This window comes from Anneissia japonica, unplaced genomic scaffold, assembly GCF_011630105.1.
Source record: "Anneissia japonica isolate Jap-2015-1 unplaced genomic scaffold, ASM1163010v1 scaffold27830_len515607_cov181, whole genome shotgun sequence".
In the NCBI taxonomy this organism is placed as follows: domain Eukaryota; kingdom Metazoa; phylum Echinodermata; class Crinoidea; order Comatulida; family Comatulidae; genus Anneissia; species Anneissia japonica.
The window spans coordinates 325,821-343,391 of NW_022732997.1; the positions used below are offsets into that span (position 1 = coordinate 325,821).

General features: G+C 32.7%; 1 protein-coding gene across 1 annotated transcript in view; it reads right to left on the reverse strand.

Moving 5' to 3' along the window:
- Positions 1-2,435: 2,435 nt before the first annotated feature.
- LOC117115942 (serine/threonine-protein kinase H1-like) overlaps positions 2,436-17,571 on the reverse strand; it is a 37,822-nt gene continuing 22,686 nt past the window's right edge. Inside the window, exon 2 of the mRNA XM_033259836.1 lies at positions 2,436-11,978. Coding sequence (XP_033115727.1) covers positions 11,607-11,978 — 372 coding nt within the window. The 3' untranslated portion in view covers positions 2,436-11,606. The remainder of the gene's footprint in view (positions 11,979-17,571) is intronic.

Below are 17,571 nucleotides of genomic sequence, written 5' to 3' on the forward strand. Positions count from 1 at the left end.
TAACCATAATATATCAACTGAAAAGCACGCAGATATATTGGTATTAATTAATAATGTGTGGATTTCTACCCATTGTTTTCATACTTAAGCCAAAAAAATAGTTTTTTTGCCATCCTCCACCCGCCCATAACTCACTGAAAAAAAATAGGGGCGGAAAAAAAATTAAAAAAAGGGTTTTTTTTAGCTTTTTTTTTTACAAATTAAAAAAATGTGAGTAAATTTATCTTTATTTTCCAGATTCCCTACAAATTAGTTTAAAGTTGTTGTCTGACGTAAGATATTGCCATTCTAGGCCTCTGTGTGTTATTTTTATTTCATTTGATGAGTATTTAAAAAAAATAAACTTTTTGCACCTGCCCCTATTTATAATTTTTTTAAAAAGAAGGGCAAACAAACAATTTATTTTATTTGGCCTTATAACGCCGATGATTGAGAAATGCAACATTATGTCTAATTTGTCCCCGTGAATGCATAAGCGCCCTCTACAAGTGATACGACGTTTCAAGATAAAATGTGAGACAAAACAGAAATTGCGGCGCACTATTTAAAACAACTTATAGCATAAAGAAAAAATGCTAATAATAAGCAGGAAATAATTGTATTAATATCATCATAGGGACGGTGAAATGAGTGTTCCTATATAGGCTTATAGCCTATTATGTATCAATTTCGTAACCACCAGTAGGCCTATCTATTTTTATATTTATGCAATGTTTATATTTATGTAATGTATCGTGCCAGTGCAATGTAAAACAAACTTCTCTGTTAGTTCAGACAATAAAGTATTTTGTATCTAGAATTCTAGAACTGGTATTATCATATGACATGCAAGGTTTACCTTGAATCCCTATTAAAGTGGCACAACTGAAAAACAAAATTAGTATGATTACTTTAAGAGGAATGTGTCCCCTGAATAGTGATGGGTACCGTAAGAGCGTAATAGGGGTGACTCCCTTAATAGGAGTGTCCTAAAAGAGGAGCCCTTAATAATTAACGGACTGGGGTTACAATCAGAGAAAATGTTGATACAATCGATGTGGTTTGGAAGTTCTCCATCTCCGTTAATCAGAAGTATACCGTAACCTTCAATTCACACAGCGCCTACATTTGTTGACAGTTTTCCATCAAAAAACACTGATCATCGATCATCGATTTAAATACGATGACCTAGATGCATTTAATTATTACCCGATTAAGCATAAAGCGTGTCCTCGCCAAAGTAATAATGTTCTGTTGTAAATTTGTCTAGCACTTTTTGTCATGAAATCTACTTTTTCAGTGCGGTGTCAGTTAGATGTTCCATCGATCAAACGGAACGATATTAAGAATAAAATAATAATTGATGAGAGTTAGGAGGTACGGTAAATTGCATGACATTAGTATTGTCATGATGGTGATAACAAACACCATTATGTAGGCCTATGTATAGCTACTTCAAAGACATTTCCTTTATTACCTTCGCCAGGAGATCTTGTCTGTCTGTCTGTCTGTCTGTCGGCCTGCCTGTCTGTTAGCAACGTTCCACGAAAACTAAGGAAATTGATCAGCATAAAATAGATTGGAATGGTACATAATAATCAAAGACACTTTTGGAAAGAAAGGGTCAATGACAAAGTCAGGGTCACGAAAATTCGATTCTTCCTTTGAACTTAACCTCGAGCATAAAAGAAAATAATGGAATCGCCCATACACGACCTGCGTATTAAGCCGGTTTTCCACTAGGCGAATTTATTCGCGCGAATCGAAAGCGTCGGTTCATACGCATACACATTCACATTTCTATCGGGTTTTTGCGAAGCGAAAAAACGCAACCAATCAGGTCTCAGAAAATGTACTGCAAAAACTTTGATACACGTTTGATTACGTATTAGCACTCAGGCATTTCTTGTTTTTACTTATTCATCAAATCAATATACCGGTAAATAGTTAATTACACCAGCGTGTTTTCCAGTACATTAGTTTAACTGGATTCCCGAAAGTTCTTAATGTCCGCTGAGAACGATAGTTGCTGATCTCCTGGAAAAACTGGGCGAAAGTAGTTCCGGTGGGGGAGATACAGACGACATTGGCAAAATAAAATCAAATGATTGATGAAAAACATCAAATCTCAATCGCAAGAAATATGATTTAGCTGAACTGTTAGAAACTTGGTTAATCAAAAAAAAAAAAAAAGAAAAGAAAAGAAAAACGTCCTCAAACAGGCTTGCGGGAGTCCAGGTAGGCATTTCCATGGAAACCTCAGAGAATAATCTAAAGATCGTCACCTTTTACATTTGCATACTGTCAACACCAAATTCCCAGAAAAGTTCAAATAGGCCAAATTGTCATAAAACTGGAAATAAAACAATGTCTGTTGCACTTCGCGTGGTAGTATCTGCAAATAGATCCAGTTTGAAGGGGTAATAAAGAAAGTTCTGTAATAATATCACAAACAATTTTTTTTCTTTTAATAAGAAACTTTATTTGAATAATAATATTGACATTGAGTCTTTGGCAAACTCCAAAGCCTCATTTCGGCTTGTCTGCAAACGAAACTGTTGTTTTATTATAATATTTGTTTACAGTAGATCATCTACAATGCAAGATAAACTTAACCAGTGAGTTATACAGCGGAATTGCACTACGGTATATGTATATGTATTTACACAAATTGACGACACTAAACTCGAATTTTATCCTTACACAGTAACTTAGAAAATATAGAGTATGTTATAAAAATGAAGGATCACGATCAAACTAAATGTAGCGATGCTTGGTAAAGATAAGTGTTCCATTGTGTCTGAATATTATCACTCAATTTATTGGAAATTTGTGCAATGCTGTATCACTAACTTTTATATTACGTTCTCACTGCCAGGAATTATAAACACTATTAGTATGTGGGAACTATAAGCAAGGGTGAAGCTTTACAATAGAATTTAAAATTCATTGGATACTTAAGAGGAATGAAACCGGAGCTAACATGTTTATCTAAATCAACATATAAAGGAAAAAACAAAAGGATCAAGTCAAGCACAAGAAGTATTCATTTAAAAAAAGAAGTTAACTTTTCCTCTGCAATGTACCAAATACCTGCTTAATTACCCCCATAATTGCGCTTTTTATCCCTCTTTTGTAAGCCTTGGAGCTCGAATTTAGAATAATAATCAACTTTGAGGCAAATAACTGCAACACAAAAGACGGCCATACCAAGCCTGCAGCTTTAGGTATTTTAACAATTATACTGTTTGTTTTAGAAAATAATAAAAAATATGCCTGAACAACAAGTGATTCGTGTTGCATAAAAACAATATACACATTTTGGAAACAGTAGTAATTTGAACTACGAACATTAAAACTTTGTATTATGGAGCTATCACTAAAATACAATGGTACTACAGTGCAGGATGAACATTGAAGTTTAGTAGCACAGTACAGTATTACTGGTAAAGTCTGCAATAAATTGCTTGAAAATTTTAACAGAAATTCTACGATAATTTCTGTCCCCAGAAAATGAGAAAAAATCATACACAATAATTTTTGAATTAACTTGCTCATTTTGCAGTAACATGCAAATTATGAACTTGTACATTATCCTAATTTTTATACTGGATAATGATGATAAAAACAATAAAACACTTCCACTAAGGGCACATAGAAAAAATTATTAGATTATCACTCTTTTAAAAAAATTAATCGATGAGGGAGGGCGGGTTTTTAAAAAATTTTTTAATCGAAACAATAGATTATTTCGCTTCTATTTTTATCGATGAAGGAGGAACTGTTCATATATTGGCTAGTAATAGCAAATATTGTCACAAAAATGCACTTATTTTTATGCTGTTGAAATAATTGATGCAGCAAAAATTTAAAAAAAAAATTCCCGCATTAATATTTCCCGAATTTTTGATGTGGGCGGGAGTGGTAATCTAATAAACTTTTCTATTTGCCTTTAACTGGAAGAGTTTCTATCATTTTTCGCTGTAAATTGTGGGTTAACATTTTTCAAATATAGACTACTAATTTTTGTGTAAGTTGATAATTTTTGTTACTTATTTCAAAATTAGCAAATTAATTTTTAAAATGACTTTTATGATATTGTTGGTATTTTGCATGGGACAATACACCTTTAATACAAATGTAGGTTGACATGAATACCTCCAAAACAAAGACAGATATTGTCTGGTTCAATCATGAAGCTACCTCTAGCAACTCCATAGTTTTACCAGCATGACCAGTAACACTTTCTCTGAAAGTACAGTAAAACCATTCTCAATAATGATCAATATGCAAGTGTATAAAATAATTTGTAGTAAAATATATCCAATTTATTGAATTAAGGTATAATTAATTTATCAGTACAAATATAAGTAAAAATGTTTTATTTATACTTTCTTATCGTTGGTAACAAATTCAAGGTGAATCTGAATGTTCAATTTATCAAGCTCTTGTTTTTGGAAATGTATCCATTCTTATCGTATCACATGAAACATTTTAACACTTTGTTTACACAAACTAAATTTAAATAAAAATAAAAAAAATATGCAGCAATGCAGTCTCTAATACTAGCACATATAAATAGCTAAGCTATATACCATAGTAATCTATAAGCATACTCAAAGCAAGACATCTTCTGCTCTATATAAGCTCTATGTAATGTATAGAACTTGTCTTCAACTGCTAAAAAATAGATTATATTTTTTAGCAGTTGAAGAAAAGTATATAACTTGTCTTCAACTGCTAAAAAAATAGAATTTAAATTTAGTAGAGCACCAAATTTTAAGAACATCAACATAATGAATGTATCAGTAAGTGAAACACTTGATGCCAAGATACAGTTCGCCCTCCAATTCGAGACGACCTTCAGGACCAGAAAATTTGGGGTGTCTCAAGGTTCAGGCTCCACATAGAGGGTGAGTTTGTTGCTAATAGATTGAAGATTGTCACTTGGTTCATTGAAAAAGTGGTCTCCAACAGTGACGTATCCAAGGGAAACACACTCTCACCAGTCAACTCCCCAAAAATCAGTCAAGTACTGTAGTTAAAAATCACCTCAAATATCACCTTATTTTGCAAGTTAGTGCACCCTCACCTAACCATCTAGGCCCCCCCACTTCACCTTCACAAACTCATCAGCCCCCCCACCCATTTCAAGACTCCCAAATACGCCACTCATCTCGAACTAGAGGGTGCACTGTACCTAGTAGGAATATACAGTAGCATTTCAAGGATAGTTGCTTTATAACAATGCCAAGCTGTTTTTTGAAGACATGACTTATAAAAAAATATCTTTCATCTGATTTTCATCGATACATTATCGTCATGATTGTCAAAATTTGGTGCTCATTTTCTACAATCTTACTATAAGAAATAATCGTTGTTTTATCTACTACTGAATTAGCACAACAATCAGATAAAAAATACTAATATTATTGATTTGGCAAAAATCATCGTTGATCCATCAAATTAAATTACATAAAATACAAAAAAAAAAGGAACAGTGACACTATATATAATTTCGAGAAAAAAAATATACATAAATCACAATGGTTCTGCATGCTGAAGAAAAGCACACTTTTCAGATGGTTAATATGGTTGGAAGCATGACTGGTAAAATATTATCATACAGTTCGAAAAATAACACGTTTGGAGGTAACTACTTCTTAGTATAAGTTTTTCTTAAAGTACAGATATGAAAATAACCATATTATATTTCTTTACATAGTAATAAATAAAAATGAAGTATGTAAGAGACAGGTTCAATAAAGCATTCAATAAGTTCATTTTACAACCACCAATACAGACCTATATACTTTAATCTATTTAAATACTACTTAATGCTTATAATTTAGTTTGTTGAAAAGTATAAAGGATTCCAAGTGCTGAATTACTGTGTTATCTTTTTTTAATGAACAATATGTCCATGAGGTAAGGTGCAATTTAATTGTACTTAAAGTAAAATGTTTTTTTACATAATTACACTTCAGTGAAATATTCTACTTAAGTTAATTTAAACAAGCATACGTATTTGAATTAGCATACGTATTTGAATTAGCATAAGTTAATTGTATTTAATGAAAGTAAAGTACAATTGTCCTAAGTACAATTTAAAGGGTAAATGGTAAAATGGCTTGCCATAGTCCCACTTTGTATTATACTAAGTTCAATAAGATCTTCCATCTGGCTCATATGTGACCTATAACCTCTCACATGTTATTTACCAGTACTGTACTTGAGGTACAACTGATGGCCAGCTTAAAAAATGCATATGTATTATGTACAGATAATTGTAAAGCATGGTCATCTACATACATCTTTTGACATACAGAATTTTCAGATATATCATTTTCTGTATCCATCGAAATTTATAAAGAATCCACAGAATCATCGTTACACTTCAAAAAATTTAGACTTTCCTTTCAAAAAACATCATTCCTCTGAACTATCACAAAATATAGTGCTATGGTAGCCTTTGATTAAGTGATAGTAGACAATCCTATTGTGTTTATATCAGGCTGTATTCAACAAAAGTGGATTAATAACTTTTGAATACAAATCATACAGCCATGATGAGAGGCTAAAGTTATGTTAAAGGTTAATCTTGTTGTAAATTAATGTGAGGACAGAGGACAGTAGCCTACAAAATATTCCTGGCAATCATCCAAGTAACTTGTGAACTTCTCACTTACATCGCACTTGGAATTATGGGATTATATACGCATTGGCTCTGGGAGAGTGACTGCAACGATAAACTATATAATACATTATGGCTATTTATTAGTTATTATTGTTCAAGTTGTATAGATACCAATTACTGTACAAAAAATAGAGATGAACCAATTTCTTGAATAACTTCCAGCCTAGAGTTCTGGGTGAATGAAATACTGAGAATTTTTGATAGACCAATGTTTAGGGGAACAAACTAATAGAAATAATTTACTGTATTTAAATTCTGAATACTATTTGTCTGAAGTTGCAGTACAGACAGGAAAACAATATGTTGTGATCACAATACCTTGCAAAGAAGCATATTTCTGAACACTGAAATCACATTTTTGACCATAGTTAGCCCATCTGCCTTTCATATTTTATCAAAAAATAATTGGTTTAACAATTTTTCCCCTCTTTTATTTAATTTTCAGTAGAAACTGAACAACTATCAGGAAAAATATTGTAATATTCATAAAATTACAGACAAATTAGAGGGTTGGAAAGTGCTTTTCTCTGGGTAGATTTTCTAAGCTTGAACCCCAAACTTTTATTAGAATTAGAATTTTGAGTAGAAAAAAAAATGTTCTTCTGTTGGTACAGTATTGGTATTCATTACACCCTACTTTGGTTGTGTTTATAGAAGACAGGCAAGTTGATAGTGACCCCACTTTCACCTCCATCAGAACAAAGCAGAGGTCAATGTGTGCAACCTTTTGAATAAATCAATTGGAGAAACTAACCTTTAAACTTCTCTATGTAGTTTTAATTTACCACCAACCAGCAGTAACATTTCAGGTATTTCTTTTAATAACAGATGTTATTAATTGTAGTTTAAATATTTCCAACCACTTGGATAGGATTCAACAAATTTATATAAAACCATATAAATCCATCTAAAATAAAAGATGGAATGGATTGGAATGGTGACTGTGGTTTTGTTCAGTATACCACCGGTCGATGACCATGCTTTACGCCCTGAATCAATCTTCAGCTACATTCTCTTAATAAGAATTGTGTTCAAATTACCTCATTGGTTCAGTTACCTCATAATGACAGATGAATGCTTTTTTTCTTTCTGTTATTCTCCAAACCATGGTATTTTAAATAATAACAATTAAACTAGTATAGCACATATCTATATACAGTCTCAATGTACTTTTCAACAACATAAACAATATTTAAAATATATGTATTTTTAATTAAATTTATTTAATTCTTTACAATACTTGGCAACAAAAACATTTTAAAAGGTTGGAGGGGTTGGAATAGACTGGAATGTTGCATTGTATGATGGGAAAATGTTGTAGATGATGTATGGTCAATCTTTGTGGATGATGTATCGGTATATCTGATGTTTAGTAGAGCATCCATATTGAAATAGACAAGAGCAGTTGACGTAAAAGCATATAGAGAAAAAGTTTTTAAAAAAATACACGATGGGAATATTTTTGTCTGCAAATTGGAATGGCAACAAAGGTTATTTTACACCGACAATATTAAATATTGACCAAGCTCTAAATTGGCAACTAGAGGAAGTTTGAGGATACTCTCTGTTTGCTGAGAAATATGAACAGGAGTATGTGCATCACCACAGCAGGTTGCTATTGTACAGCCTTTGTTCAGAGGGGCTTTAGGTCCTGGATAAGGCTTCTATTTCAATCTGATCCTTTGCCTGGGGCTAAGACTACCTATCAGTGATCAGTGCTTAGTCTGCGCAATAGGTGCTAGCCACACACCTATGCTATTATGTTGTAAGTTTTACAGAAATTATTCTGGTGTAGAGAAATGCAACTCTCAGTGTTACTTTCTTCCTATACCTGTTTATTATTTTGAAGAATATATAGTTAAGGGGTAAACAACCTCATAAATATCTATTATTGATAACCCTACCCACGTCATCGCTATCATCTGAATGCTTTCAAATCACAGAGGATCCAAATTGGCAATTATCTACATAAGAAACAAACTGTTTATTCCTAAGTGCATTTGATGGACTTGCATTAGGCATATTTGAGCCAAGTTTTTGACTCGCATGGTAAATGGGTTGAGGACAATTAACATAATTTTAACATATCCTCTAGATATCCACTCCCCCTCTCAATAGGCCAATAAAAAATGTTAATTTTCTTGAAAAGATGGTTAAGGAAGAGTATCCATTTTTACTCGCAAGAGTAAAAAACATTACGGCACATTAGAAGGCGGGGTTCCGAATATGAAAAAGATGGTCTCAAAATTACAAAACTTTTGTACTTTTTTAGCTCTTGAATTTGATGAAACAATTGAATTTTGGAATTTTAAGTTGAAATCCTTCAATTCCACCTGCTCTCAGGGTACTGTTTGACAAATTCAATCCCACAATACAGTCGCAAACATCGCAAAGAATACTGTTTGATCATTCAAGAACGACCACCTTACCCATATTTCATTTTTAAACACTTGAATTGATTTCCACGTTTTGGGATATGAAATGATTCCAAAATGCAAGATACTGTAGTCTAGGTATGGTATATAATGTAGTTCAAAGTTGTGCTTTCTATTACTTGTTATGTATAGACTTGTATTTCTGAAATAGATTGATTGATTGGAGTTTCATGGAGGTCCTTTTCATCCTCATTTAAATTTTTTACTTTAAGTGCTTCATCTTTTTGTATTTGGATGCTTGTATGAATAAAGATATAAATTGTATTGGTTGAATGGTATTGATTGATTGATTGGTTGATTGATTGGCAGACTGACTGACTGATGAACTGAGTGATTGATTACCATTCCATCCAGCCATCCCACTCACTCCCTTAAGGTCCTACATGACCTTTCTGTAAAAAGTTTATAATTAAAAAAGCAAACTATATGAACCATTCTCTAGTTAATCGATGACGGTTTAGAACCTAAAGGTGATTATTTATGTGGGTGAATTTGGCATAGAAAATACTTTTCAATTACTATAATCCAACAGAGGGCTGCAATATTCACCCTTTGAGCATTGGATATCATAAGAACCATATTGCCAAACCATCCTTGATTGAAAGAGCAGATACCATAGAAGCCAACCAACCTTTTTTTTTTCATGAGTTTCAGAATTTTTTTTACAACTAATATGAAGCTGTGGATATACAAATACAACATGGATTGAGGTGAAGTACTTTACTGAGGTGTTAGATAACTGGGACTACCGGTACCTCCCTCCGCAAACAATCCTCAAATGATTGTTTGCATACATGTAAATCTGGCCCCCGCATACATGTAAATCTGGCGCACGTCAAGTAGTACAAGGAGTACGGAATTTGGAAAAACTACCACACCATTTACCAGGTAGAATTGACCAATGAAAATATTTTTTTTATTTTATTTTCTTATTTTCCTCGCATCCAATATTAAGTACACTCGCCGCTTACAGGATGGAACGATGCTTTATAGACAAAGTTTTTTTTTTATTGAGGCCTAGGGAGTGGAGTTGTTTTGAGTAGTGAGAATAAGTCCTGGTGTGAGAAGAATTGAACCCAAGACCCTGGGATTATAAGGCAAGCATCTTAACCACTTAGCTATTTCAAATCCACTCCTGTTCAAAGAATTTCATCTGGTTTCAGTGTTTTTACAGAAAAGAAATCAATAACTTCCATTCCTGTTGTTATTATACAATTAATATTTTTGAGGTATATTATATTTTTTAGAGCCCCATTGATTTTTAACAAAAATTGATAGGCCACTACCGTTTCTTTTACTCAATCAAACTTATGTCAATCATCCACATTGCCTGCTTCCTCTAGCATTATTCCAATGGTTTTTACAAAAAATAAATCAATAATATTTTTGAGGTATAGTAATTTATAATTGTATAAATTGAATTGCATTTTTACCCCACAGCTTTTTACACTTTTAAATAAATTAGAAAATACCAAGGTGCTTAATGGAATTCTAATGGTTTAGAAAACAAGGTTTAGCATCAAGTTGTCAATTAACTTCTACAAGTTAGAATTGTATATCAGTTGTTGCATACAGTACACTAACACAAAATGTGTTCAAAATAAATTTCTCGGTTGATTGAATCAAACGATACATAGCAAAAGGTACAATCAATCAACTGTCCAATGCATTTTACAAATTCAATACATTTTGCAAATTAACAAACATATAGGCCTACACATGAGTTTATGTTGTTTTCAAGCTTGTGGGATGTCGAATGAACAATGAATGCACTGTAAGATGCAGAACCATTTAAAATGTTACTATATTTTAGATCATAGCTCAATTATTATTCTAAATATAACAACATTTCCCAATGAATACTCAAATTGTGATTTGTCAGTTTCTGCATATCTCTTTGTGCTCTTAAGTTAATATTTTCCCATTAAATCATGAATAACCATATACCAAATATACATGGCACACATACACAATACAAATGTAATGATGACAATGGAATTGAGTGAAGAGATCCAGTATCAGTGGCCACTGTACAATATAAAAAATTAAATCAAATATTTGGTTTTTTTTAATGCTCAACAAAAATAAATTTTGTTTAAATATATATGAGCGTAACCAGTGATACTCATTTTCAGGTTAACCTCCTAAATTCCAACCCCCCCCCCTCTCCCACTGTTGGTATGACATTCAGAAATTTATGAAATTAGCACATATTTTTTTTCACACGTGCATGCCTTAGCAATGACACATAAATAAGTTTTATACCAAGGGATTACAGGATCAATAAGGAGGCCATTCAATTTTAACAAAATCCTCCAAGCTTGCCATTACCATTTCTTTTACTCCATCAAAATTATGTCATCCACGTTTGCCGGCTTCCTCTTGCCAGTCCCATGGGTTCACATTACTATTTATAGAGAGCCGACATTTATTAACCTGTCACATCTCAATTTGTCCATGATCTTATTGTAATTTTCGCATAAAATTTCCATATGTTATAACTTGTATTTGTTCTCCTTACCCTCCCTAGCTACCTCTTGTGGATCACGAAGGCTTGTTTTGCTCTCCAGTCCATCCAATTCCTGCGCCGGTATACGCCTCTTGGCAGACCGACCTGATAACCGTGATCGCGTGGATTTATTTGATTGTGTAGAATGCGTTGACTTGGAGCTCCTGCTACGCGTTGATGTTCGTTTCAGCCAGTTCTGACTGATAGATCGGTGTAAATTCTTCAGGCTAGACTGTCCGGCATTTGTGACAATCCATGGGTGTTTCAGCGCTTGGGCACATGTCATACGTTCAGCTGGATTTGTACGCAACAGTTTATCGATGAAATCCTTTGCAGCAGCGGAGACATCTTTCCATGGCTGATAAGAAAAGAGAAACAAGAAAGTTAACACATCTGCTAATAAAATTTCATTATTCTATGACATCATTGTTGCTATAGGCAACACAGCACTCATTTCCACTGCAAATTATTACCATAATCATACAGTATCAATGATGAGTCTTTGTAGTGATGTTTGTAATATACATAAAACTTGATAAAGTAATTCTGATCAATATTATAAACAATTCATTGCCAACATTACATAACTCTCATAAGAAAAGAGAAACAAGAAAGTTAACACATCTGCTAATAAAATTTCATTATTCTATGACATCATTGTTGCTATAGGCAACACAGCACTCATTTCCACTGCAAATTATTACCATAATCATACAGTATCAATGATGAGTCTTTGTAGTCATGTTTATAATATACATAAAACTTGATAAAGTAATTCTGATCAATATTATAAACAATTCTATACGACCCAAAAAAATCAATAACATTATAACAGAAAAATTTATGGGGAAAAATATAAAAAGTAAATTCAACAAAAGCAATGCAAAGGTTTATGTACTCCGGCATATTGACATACAGACTCTTACTGTAGGCTTACGAAAAAAAAAAAAGAACTTTTTAGTATCACATACTGAATGACGCAAATGTTAACAAATTAAATGTCAACAGATTAAATAATTCACAGATAGTTAATAGCAGCTGTTTGTTGTCTACTTTTTGTATCTCATTACGTAGTAAGTATACGGCATATGTATACATAACATATTCGTAGAGTCGTGATTTATCATGACTTATCGCGACAAGACCCAATTCAATCTTAAAGTAAAGTACATTCAGTGCGTTAGTTGTAAACAAATTCAGTATGAAAAAAGGTCCTATCACCATACAACCTGTTACATACAGCTGTAGCAGTATACACACAGGCTGAGAAGAAAGCAACAGAAACACCAAGCTGTTACTAACAATAGACCTGTGATGGAGAAACCTGATTAAAAACGTAAAGTAAATGCATTCAACAATCTTATACTGTAACATGCATTAATGCTGCACATTTATACTGTCCTCCTTTTGCAACAGTTTTACTAAGATAACAAACAAACCTTAAAAAAATACAACAAAAGACAACATTTTTAAATTATTTTTTAATTTTTTTTAAATTAAAATTTGTGTTTGCCAATAAATCAAACTCAAACTTGTAATTTAGTTTAAGTTTACTGTAGTCCAAAGAATATGATCTGCCAATATCATAAAACACACACACACAAAAATACATACAAAATTCAAGTAAAACATTAACTCGCTCACTTGAATATGATACAATAAATTATTAACTTCCTATGACAAACTGGTTGAAGTAATAAGGTTTTTTCGCTAAATTAATAAATCACAGACCTTTTACAAAAAAAACTGTTTTTTTAGACTATTAATTAAAGATATTCATTTGGGAATATAACGCTATGATATAGACTGATACATTCAATGCCACATCATCCTACCAGGTACCCATTTATACTCCTGGGTTGAGATACACCAATATAGGGGTGAAGTGCCTTGCTCAAGGACATGCATGCAAAATTCATAGTGAAGGTCCGACCTGAAGGTTGACAGACCGATACGCAACCAATCTGCCTCAGATTTTTTTTTTGTTAATATAGACGCCACATTTAACTTCAAGTATGCCTATTCTTTTATTTTGCCTAACTTAGGTTGCTTAATTTGGTGGAGGTCTGAATTAAACTGTTTATATTTTCTACCTATTTTGTCATTCAAGGCCTTATATAGAAGAGCACTCCCTATTGGCAGTACAAGCTTTTCCATGAATAACATGATTTCATGGAGGTGTGATTTTGAAGGCTGATGGTCATTATCTATTTAAATCCAGAAAAGGGAAATTCGAAGTTTTGGCTAGACTAACACAATACAGTGTTTTGGTCAAATGATTGTGATCTAATTTCACATTAACAATACACAGAAACAGGAGGATAATGTTGAAAAGTTTCCACAAATTTGAGAGAAGATACTTAACATTTTACAATACTGGACCATCAGCAAATCATCTTATAGTAAAACATTCCTTTAGCATAAAAACAACAAAATCGCAAGACTACAGAATAGTAGAAAGTGTTATACTAAAATGAACATTTTATTAAATATAATAATGTAGTTTCTTCTGGTCCTCATTAACATTATCTTATACCTCATGTTGTCTTTTTTAAATCTTTTGTCCTTCACAACAATCATGTGTAAGCAAATCTGAAGGTCCTAATAGTGACATGTTATTGACGTGTTGACAGCCAACGAGATCAACATTTTGGGTATACAGTATATGTCAGGGGTGGCGCCAGGATTTGCCCTATGAGGGGGCCCTGATGCTCCCGATGAGGGGTCAGATGTCCCCAATGAAAGCAAAGTGGACGTGGTCTAACTTCGATTAAAAGGCTTTGAAAGTGGTCCAAGAGAGAAAGTGGCCCTGGGGTGTTTGTATTTCCTTTCTAATTTTATGATCCACTAGTGAAATCAGTGAAGCATCAATTTAACTTAAAGAGAAAATAAACAAATAAATAAATCCCACTAAATAGTAGGCCATCATTTACTGACGTGAAGTTTATAATAATTATTATATTAAATAATAAATAATTAATTACTAAGTAATTACAGTAATTACGTTACCCATCTGCTGACATATGTTTCTAAGTTGTTTACTTTGTAATGATTAAATAAATTTTATTGTTATTTAATAATACAGTTATGTTTTTAGTAGTTAAACTATTAGCCTAGTCAATTAATCAATCAATCAATCATTATGACTGTGCAATTGCAACAGACATATTGAGAATGAGATCATTATTTGCCACCAATCATATTGTATGTAGAGCCACCATATGAAAATTTAAAGTTTTATTACACCACACTCCCTATCATTTCAGAATTCACAAGAACTACCACCAGTGCCTCATGTTAAGCAAACTACCACTGGTGCCTCACTATCAATTCACAGGTCGACATCTAGCTAGGACACACTGAAATAGATAGCAACTGACCTGAATATTTTACCTATAATGTTTTGATAGATGTTGGCTTTCCCACTACAACAAGTAAAGTACTGTTCCTCCCCATACAAGCTTGGGTTGTAAAACCACCAGCATTTTGTTTTCTTTTTTATTTTAGTTCACGTACATGTCATGAAATTAGGAACTTTATAAATCTAGATATTATTATTTGGCATTTGAAATGTGGTACTGGAGGAAGATGCAGGGTATAAAATACACTGACCTGAAAAGCAATATAGAAGTCCTGAATGAAGTCAATGAAGAGAGTCAAATAGTAAAATATATAAATAAAACAACATCACAAACGGATTGGATATTCAATAAGATAGGATTGCCTTCCTAAAAATTGTATTAGAAGGTAGATATATAGAAAACAAAACCTAGAAGAAAGAGATATGCTTTCCTTGATAACACAAAGAAGGGAAACACATACAAATAGTTAAGACAGCGGCTTCAGATCGGAATAGATGGCGGGAGTAGTTGCTATGAACCTGCCAATTGGCAGACCACTGGAGGAGGATGATGATGATGAAACTGGGAGGGTACACTGTGCAGTATATGCGTAGTTTGTACTTATTCAAAAATAAAATACACATATTATTAAATACACATTAAATTAAATAGCACAATGCTAAAAGTCTGCTCTTATAATTCTGTGCTAAAATTAGATATGCTCAGATTCTATTAACAAATGTTAACAATTATTATTATTATTACTATTATTATTATCATTATTATTATCATTATTATTATTATTATTATTATTATATTTAGCCATCATTTGAAAATTATATCTGGCCATCTTAATGACGCAAGGTCTATTCGATAATTTGTGTCTTCACACCACATTAAATGTACTTTATCTTTACCTATTTCAATTTATAATAAAACTATCTCATGTTTTAAACATTATACAATCAAATGTGTGCATTGTCCCTCTGCACTTGTGTTCCTACTGTTAAAGGTCAGTCGGAGAGCTTCTATTCTAAACTTGCACAAAATATACTGTTTTGGCCTATAGGCCTATAAATAACTACAGTGTAGTCAAGTATCTTTCTGAAAACTTTAAAACTGTCATCAGAATTTGAGATTAAATATATCTTCTTATTCTAAATTACTTATACAATGATGACTACTGAGACGTCTTAAACTGTTACTAAAAAAGGGTTAAAGTGCTGCATGTCCATTTTAACTGAAAAGTTAATATGAGCTTACAATCGGATGGTACTATTAAGAGGTTATGTTAAAGTAGCACAGTTGAAAAGAACTCAGTCAACACCAAAATTAAGCAGATCGACCGCGGTAATGTGTGTTACAAGACCTGGAGTAGGGGCACGGGGAGCAATATAATATAAAAAAAAGGCATATATTAGAGAACAATGAGCTTCCCAGTGTGTTGCGGAGGAACACTACCAAGTTGAATTTACTTGATGGTGCTGTGACAGATATTCTTCATCAATTCACCTAGAATGCCTCACCATTGGTGGGCATACCACGTTCATTTTTCTCGCAACTGATTACAAATGCGAGGAGAAAGACAGCCACATATGATGTCCGACTGGGTACATGGTTACTCTGGAAAAGATTATAACACAGCCTCTGTCCAAACAGTTCCTGCTATGCAGTTTGCCAGGGAAAGAGGTCACACACTGTTGACCTCTTTATTCTTGTCTACCAGGAATTCTTGATGACCACTACAATATTAGTATTAAGTGGCAAAGTAGTTATTTTTTTTCCTGTTACATAACCCAACCCAAACTCACAGTTCCTTTTCCAAAACCAAAATATAATGCCCTAACTTTGACTGCTTATTGTGCATTTGTTATTCTTTAGATTTCAATAAGAAGAGACTATAAAGAAAGCTGTTGGAATTTGAATCTTAGCTTTCCAATATTTTTTAAGAACTTCAATAACATTTCCATACATACTGTACAGTAGGAAAGCCACTGGAAAAATAGTGTCGAATTTCGGCTAGGAGAGGGCGCCCTATTTTTCGGAATTATTTCAAATTAGTCAAATTTGATTGTGTTTGAAGAAACGTTAATTCATCTAATAACTTACTTAACAAAACAAACATAGTAGTGAAATATGTTTAAAAGTAGTTGAACAATATAGTGAAATATTTTTGGTGTATTTTTTTGTAATTTAACGGACATTTCGTGCTAGACCATTTTTACGATTTTGTACCCTAGTAAATCGTTAAATTGAAACCCAAAAAAATTTTGATCATTAACGCATTTGAAATCCCTGCTGTAAAAATATATAATCTATAATTTCAAATATTAAGATAAAAAATCGAGTAGCTGGGACGCACAGTATTATCAATAATTTAACAAAAATTTATAATATTTTTGTCCATGTCCATTTTAAGTTGCACCATATTTTCATTGAGGATGAAGATAAAAGACATGTTGCTGACATTGTTGTAATTGGACTTTAATAATGCAATAATCAAATAGGTGGATTGTGAGGTGTAGTCGGGGATTGTGACAAACCTAAGGCACAAACATGCGCATTTAAATCAACCGTTCTTGCAAAAAGCAAGAACTGATGATGGGATGA